Here is an 8,101-nt window from a genome sequence, read left to right as displayed (position 1 = left end):
CTCTCACTTTCGTCCCATCTATTTCCCCTTCCCCCTTTTCTCTCCCTCGGAAAATTTGAACCCAAAAAAACCCTAGAGATTTTCAGAGCAAACAACAAAAAAAGAACTTGAAGCTTGAATTGGCATCGAAAGAGGAGGAGGTTGAGCTGGATTTGGGGCTGTCGATCGGCGGCAGCTTCCGAAAACCGGAGAACTCGAAGCTAGCCAAAGGGTTCAACATAGATCCGAGAAAGGATGAGCACCAAATACCGCCATCCCAACCAAACGCGCCATCTTCGTCACCATTCGAGTCATCTGAGCCGGATAGTGCGCTTCTAGATCCGCATACGAAACGGGAGATGTAGACGTTGAGAAAGAATGAAGCAAAGAGGAAGCAGGAGCAAAAGAAAGGCCAGCGACAGAACGATCCTCAAGCAGAGGAGCAACCGGACAAGAGGGTTAATCTAGTTGGCAAGGAGAAAGGGGTGGGCTCGGGTTAAAGTTTCTGGATTGATGGGGAAGATGAAGGGGATTTTGGGGTTTTTGTCTTTTTACCTTTCTTTAATTAATTATTTTAATTTTTTAAATTTTTTATTAAGTGTTTAGTCACGTGGCATAAATGTGGTAGCCACGTCAGCACAAATAGGAACCCCATATTTGCCACGTCATCACTTAACGGTAACTTAACAGATTTTTTAATGATTGTATGAAATTGAAAAAAAATAATACTAAATATATGAGATTGAAATGTTTTAAAGATATTGTATGATGTTGTACTTGTCTCGAAATCTGAGGGGGTAAAATGTAATTTACCCTTATAATTTATTGGTTATTTTGGTAGAACTTTGATACTTTGTTAAGTATTTTCAATTTTTCAATGTAGGACATTCGAATTCCTCTTAAGCAAAAAGTGATCAAACGGATGAATTTTGGAGTGATTTCAATTGGAAGATGTTCGTGAGTGTTTCAAGATGATTGTATTAAAATTTCAGATTTTTCTACCATGTAGTTTGACCGTGGCAATGAAATAAAGACCCGGCCCGCAGCTTTTCCATATTGACGTTTCTGAACGTTTTGGGTATTTTGAAGGTCAAGATAGCATATTTTAAGGAAGATTCATTTTGACGATTTGTTAGGGACGTCTCAATCTTTAAAAATAGACATTTTGGGACTAAATCGAAGTTGATTTTGGTTGGTCAAATGATGAATTTTCTCTGTAGTCCCAATTCCTATTTAAATAGGAAACCTTTTATTTCCTAATTATCTTATTTTATTATGTTTCCTAGTTTTTAGAAGACATTTTCTATGTAAGATTTTTCTTTTTTTTTTTGGAAGAAGTAAAATTTTATTTTGTAGTAGTATAAATAAGGCTATTTAGCCATTAGAGATTATGGAGAGAGAATGACTTTAGAGAGCACACTACTTTGGAGCTTTTAACGATTCAAGTTGATTTTCAAGGTGTTTTTTTATCCATGTTCTTAATAATATTTTGTTTTATAATTGTTCGTAACTAATTTCATTTGTTAGGGTGAGGCCAGGAGCCTTAGCAAGAATATGTAGCTTTTTTTTAATTTTCTTATGATATTATGCATGCAGGTTTTGAATTATTAATCACCATGTTTGAAACTATTTAATTGTCTTGACGATTGGCCACCATTAGAATATTTAGAAAGGTCATTTGATGCAATTTTAGCTAATGGCTGTCCCTGAAATTGACCAAGGTTTTTTGCGGTTAATATGTGTAACTTTTTAGAATGGACGACATGTTCAAGGGTTGTATGGTTTTTCAAAAAGTTTTCACAAAACTTAATGAGTCTTGCATGTTCATGTTCGATCTGGACGCTACAGACGGGTTGCATGTTAGATATACGTTCTATGTTGGAGGTTCTAAGCAGGATATATATTAGGAAAACCTAACCTTCAAAATATGCATGGGTAATTCTTAAGTAATTGGAAGAATTACATATAATTGTTAAGGTGACGGCGGAACTCTAATGCTTAAATAGATATTCAAACTATTTTATTTTGTTATTTACTTTGCCAATTTATTTAATTGTTTTTAATTAAATTCGTTTTTAATATTTTAGACCATAAAATCACCATTGTCCAAACTTTGTTTTCAAATAATTAATTAAGATTTGGTTTTTACATAAATTATTCATTCAATTCCTGTGGAGAACGACCTTGCTAGAACTGCTATTACCTTGTACTCTTGCAAGTATTTTAACACTATGTTTGGATGAGAGAAATAAACTTAGAATTTGGATCAAAGTTAGAAATTATAAATTGACATACACCAATTCTCTTGTTTGGATTTAAAACCCACTAAAAACAAGAACCATTATAACTTCATGCTAGTTTCTGTCAAAAGCACCGGTACTTAACGTAGTTGCTTGTGCAAGATGATGTGCTTGATCCCTTATGTCACTGATTTGTGGAAAAACTGGCAAGTTCATGAATGTCAAAAGATGTTTATACATCAGGGAGGAAGTCTTTTTTCAGTCGAAAGTGAGTCCATTTGGTATAAAGTGATTAGAAGCAAGTATGGTATCAGTGACAATGGTTGGGATACCAAGATGGTTCGGTTTGGAAAAAGTAGAAGTCCTTGGAAGGATATTTCCCAAGGGTATAGTTCTTTTCTGGAGTGCTGCCATTTTGTTCCTGGCAAAGGAGATCAAATTAGATTTTGGGAAGACATTTGGCTGGGCGAAAGATCTTTACAAGTCTCATTTCCTAGGTTGTTTAACTTATCAGATTTCATAACAAGAGTATTTCTACTATGCCTAGTCTTGTTGAACATTATGTGAATTGGGAATTTGAGTTTCGAAGGAATTTGCGTGATGTGGAATTAGACAAGCGCCGAGCACTTACCCGAATTCTTCACATAATAACAGAGCAAATCGCCACCGGAATCACCTTTCAACAACTTGATAAACTCTTATGTAGCATGAGAACATAATTACTTTTTTTTTTAGTACATCGATGTATTTTTACATTAAGGGGAGATAGGGTTTGGGAAAGCTACACAATGAATAATCTGATTTGGTATCGAATTCGTCATCCACCACCACAGCTGCAGTTCAAATTAAACACAGCAAAGAAAATTACTTTACAAACTTTCTTGGCAACCAAACAGAAAATTAACCAATAGTTACTTTACAAATCAACCAACCAAACAGAAAATCACTTTGAATGCGTACATTGATTTTGGGGAATTCAAGGTTTAAGAAAAATTAGGGTTTGGGTCAGGGTCAGGGTCAGGCCCAGGACCGGCCCATCGGCCGAATAGTCAACAATCTCTCACAGTTCAACCAATACTAGGTCGCCACGTGTCACTCCGTAACCTTCCGTCTATATAAACCATCCCTACCACGAAAATATCTCCCTCTCTCAAAACCCAATCCGGGATTGAAGTTATCGGTGTTCCCAAACCGCGCCGCAGTCCTCCTTCTTCCTCCACGAGGACACCCTCATCCCCGTACCCAAACACCCGCCTTTATCTTCACCATGATGCAACAACCATCAGGAGGAGTGCACCCACAACAGGTTCCGTCGGATCCGCAGCAGCAGTACCAGCAGCAGCCGCCGCAGCAGTGGATGATGATGCCGCCACAGCAACAGGGCCAAGCCCCTCCGGCTCAGGCTGGGTGGGGCCAGCAGGCGCCTCAGCAGTACGCGACCACACAGAATCCTGGCTCCGATGAGATCCGCTCCCTCTGGATCGGTGACTTGCTGCAGTGGATGGACGAGGCTTATATCCTCAGCTGCTTTGGTCCCACCGGAGAGGTATATACTCGCGCACGCATATGATTATTTGTATTGCTTTGTGTAGGTACATCTAGGGTTTCAATTTATGGGGTTTTTTTTTTTTTTTTTTTTAAGATTACTGTCCGCTGATTGGTTTTTTTTATTGAAGTTCTACTTCAAATTTGGAATTTAGGGTTTGTTTCTAGATGTGATTCAAAATAAAAAACCAAACTTTCGATGATTGTTCAGCCGAAAATTCTGTTTGAGAAAACTACTACAATATAAACATCAAAACTATAGTTGGTTTAGAGTTTTCGACCAAAAATTACGTCTAGGGTTTGAAATCCCAATTGATATTTGCTATTTTTTTTTGGTACTTGTACCTTGTTGATCCCATTACGTCTAGGGTTTGTGGATCCCAGTATGTTGTATTAATTTTTGTTTCTTGAGTTGTTTGTAGGCTGTGAACGCAAAGGTTATCCGCAACAAGCTTACGGGTCTGCCAGAAGGTTATGGTTTTATCGAGTTTAGGTCTCGTGCTGCGGCTGAGCAGATCTTGCAGACATACAATGGCACTCTTATGCCTAACACGGAGCAGAATTTCAGACTGAATTGGGCAACCCTAGGTGCTGGCGAGAGACGACAGGATGATGGTCCAGATTTTACTGTCTTTGTTGGGGATTTGGCTGCTGATGTGACTGATTATATGCTTCAAGAAACATTTAGACAAAATTACCATTCTGTCAAGGGTGCAAAGGTTGTAACTGATAGGACCACAGCGCGATCCAAAGGATATGGTTTTGTTAGGTTCGCTGATGAAGGTGAGCAATTGCGAGCCATGACTGAGATGAATGGCCAGTTTTGCTCTACCAGACCGATGAGGATTGGGCCTGCGGCTACTAAGAAACCAGCCAGTGGTGGACAGCAATATCAGAAAGGTATGTATTCTAGTTAGTGTTGCATTATGGTTTGTGGTAATACCCACATTAATACTTCTGCAGCTGTATGAAAGGCTTCAATGTAGTTAATTATTTTCTTAGATGTTTGTTCTACTCTTGTACTTTATGAATATCTTGCACCTTATGTTAACTATGGTTTGGTGAGTAGTACTAGGGCTTTTAATTTCCATTTTCGAGGTGACGTTCTCACAAGTGTTCTAAATTTGCCGTATTATTCAGTTGAAGATTGGCGGGACTTAGTCATTTCCTTCGAGTACTTTCCTTTGTAAACTTGGGCGCATTTAATTATGTTAAAACATGCAAAAACTTATGTGAAACTCATGTTGTCTTAAAGCAGGACACCGAGAGGCTCTCATTTTCGGGGGCCTGGAACTGATTTCAGATGAAATGATTCCACATTAGTGCGTGGCCTCATTTTAGGTCAGTTATTTTGTTTATGTCAGAAGCTTTTTACTTCTTTTCTCGTGGCATTTTATGCTACTCAAGAATTACCTTTCCAGTCAACTTTACATTTATTCCATTACCAGTCAGCTTTACATTTAATCCATTTACCAGTCAGCTTTACATTTAATCCATTTACCAGTCAGCTTACTTTTATTCCATTTACCAGTCTGGTTTACTTTGTTCCTATTTCCAGTCGGGTTTGCATTTATTCCATTTGCCAGTCAGGTTTACGTTTACTCCGTTTCTGAAGTTTATATATCCTTCTTTTAATACTTCGCTTGTGTTGAAGAACCAGTGTGTTTTTTCTTTGTGGATCGGTTCCACAATGTTCTCTATATTTGATAGGGTAGAATGTGCTCCCAAATTTCAGCCCTCATCTTAAGTCAGATTATATATCTGCATGAAATGCTTAAACTTGTAGTTTAGGCCAATGGACTAGTACACATGTTTAATGAAATCACCATTAAATTTGGGAATTGTTATTAGCACTCCAGAAAAGACACTGCACTTCCCCCAACCTTACATTTTTTCACTAGGGAGGAGTCCATAATGGCCTACTTTTGGAGCGTCAGTAGCAGGTCTTTTTAAATTTTTGTAAGCTTGCATCTTATCATCTTCCTTTCTTCGCTGTAATTTAGGTAGTAGTGCCACTTTGTAATTTGTGGTAAAGTGGGCATCCCAATATTGTATCAGGAATAGGTTTATGAAGTACTTTTTCATTTAGACTTTTCTGGGGTGGAGTCTATGTGATCTGTCTAACTCATTGTATGGATTTTGAGAAATCTGTTTAATTGCGTGTTTAGATTTGTTGTTTTCTTCAGTTTTTAAATGTCTGCTTATGTAATTTATTATGTTTGATTATGGTCGAATTGCCTTTCCTTGACCTCTTGATAATTATGATGTCCATGGTTTCTTGTTAAAAGACAAATCCTTTGTTTAAAAATGAAATTGGTAGTGTTGGGAGGTGTTTGTTAAGTAATGGAGACAATGTTGGTTATTGTCAGTTGGTCAGTGCATCGTGTAATATGCTAACCATAACAGTTATATGGAATGCTTCATTCAGCACTGCCAGTTTGAAGTTGGAGGAGATAGACCTTTAGACAAATGAGTGTATTAATGTATATATAATTTGCATGGAAGTCGTTTTGCACACAAAGTTCTATTTGACATGTTAATTTGACAAATTGATTCATTTTGAGATTGTGAGTTGTGGAACCATAATAGCATGGTGTAAACTGTACTATCAGTTTTTCAATGCGTACCAGGCTGATAAGGATTTCTTCTGCAAAAAACTTTATCTGTGCTTCCAATTTTATCAGATAAATTAGTGCTTGTGTGTTTATATTTGCAGCTTCCTACCCAAGTACTCAAGGAAATCCAGGCGAAGCTGATCCAAATAATACAACAGTGCGTAGTTTTTTCTAATGTTGGCATTGTACATTTCTTGTGGCATGATAGTAACTCCTGAAACTTTTGAGTGCAGATATTTGTTGGGGGTCTGGATCCCAGTGTGAATGATGACATGTTGAGGCAAGTTTTTAGTCAGTTTGGTGAGCTTGTTCATGTGAAGATACCAGTAGGCAAGCGTTGTGGTTTCGTTCAATTTGCGAACAGGTAACAGCTCATCGTTCCTGGTATTCTTGATATAAGTTTCCTTGGTGCTCTTGCTCTTCCTTTCCTTCTTATAAAGTACTTATCAGATGAGTGTTTGTCCTCTGCATGTACTCTAATTCAGATCTTGTGCGGAGCAAGCATTGGGATCGTTGAATGGAACACAATTGGGAGGACAAAGTATTCGGCTTTCATGGGGCCGCAGTCCTACAAGCAAACAGGTTTTTATTTGGCGACCATATTGCTTTTATTTTTTTACTTTATTGTTCTATGTGCTTCATTTTAACCATGTCTGTTGGTTGATTGAATTGATTCAGAACCAGCCAGATCAGGCACAGTGGAACGGCGCTGGTGGTGCTGGATTTTATGGATATCCACAAGGATATGATGCATATTCGTACGCACCTCCTCCAGCCCAAGATCCTGCCATGTATTATGGAGGCTACGCTGCTGGATACGGAAACTACCAGCAGCCTGGTGCATACCAACAGCAACAGCAGGTAGTTATCGCTCATTTTAAATGCATCTTTGTTGTTTGATGTTGGATTAGGCTTGTTCATGATGTGAGTTTTGTTTCCGCTGTTGCAGTGATTCGTAACTCCCTGCCTCACATGCTGAAAGCTGGGGGTATCATCGACTTCCGGTGCATCTCAGGTTGTGGATTTAGTATTGGCTGTTGTATGATGTTGTGGAGTGCAGTATCAACTTTTAATCTGTAATTTTTTTTTTTCTTTTCCTGTTCCTCCTCCGCACCCTTGATTGCCTCGAGTGAGATTCGGGAGACGATGCACTTTTATGTTTGTTATTTGGAGTTTTATATATGCAGCAGCGGATATTCGTGATGTATGCACATAAATTTGTTTATGGTCAGCCTTATTTTGCTAGGTTATATTCATCCTTCCACACCCGTTGATTTTTTTCGGCTCTCCAACCTCCTACTTGATAGAAAATAATGTTGAGAGATGTGTTTTAAAATCACCCTCACCACCGTCTCTGCCCCCTCAACACCTCACCAACATCGCCATTACCACCGCGGCCCCTACCAACTGCCGCCACTACCATCGCCCGGCATCCTTACCACCGTCTCTGTGATAATCCCTCACAACATCTTTTCCACCACCGACTATTTTAATTGCTTGTGCCCATCACTTACTAAGCATCCTTACCCTCATTGTTTCTACCACCCTCAACCGTTCCTACCATCAGAATCACCCTTGCCACAACCTCCATCACTACCACCATTGCCACAATATTAAAATGGAATACGATAACCTCACTCACCTCTGTTTAATTATATCCATTGTTTTTATTTCTTTGGTGTATTTAACACAATACGTTGAAATGAAGGAAAGCTTATTTAT

The 8,101-nt window shown here is 38.6% G+C and overlaps 1 protein-coding gene across 1 annotated transcript; it reads left to right on the top strand.

Annotated features, from left to right (window-relative positions):
* Nucleotides 1-3,354: 3,354 nt before the first annotated feature.
* Nucleotides 3,355-7,629, top strand: LOC126591413 (polyadenylate-binding protein RBP45C-like). The gene is made up of 7 exons (XM_050257090.1): nt 3,355-3,765; nt 4,187-4,664; nt 6,481-6,536; nt 6,613-6,743; nt 6,865-6,961; nt 7,058-7,240; nt 7,329-7,629. Exons 1-7 carry the CDS (start codon nt 3,487-3,489, stop codon nt 7,329-7,331), a joined length of 1,227 nt encoding a protein of 408 aa, XP_050113047.1. The 5' UTR covers nt 3,355-3,486; the 3' UTR covers nt 7,332-7,629.
* The last annotated feature ends 472 nt before the right edge of the window (nt 7,630-8,101 follow it).

Source organism: Malus sylvestris, chromosome 11 (assembly GCF_916048215.2).
Source record: "Malus sylvestris chromosome 11, drMalSylv7.2, whole genome shotgun sequence".
Lineage (NCBI taxonomy): Eukaryota > Viridiplantae > Streptophyta > Magnoliopsida > Rosales > Rosaceae > Malus > Malus sylvestris.
The sequence above is the reverse complement of the archived record's forward strand: the minus strand, read 5'-3'. Positions and strand labels throughout refer to the sequence as shown.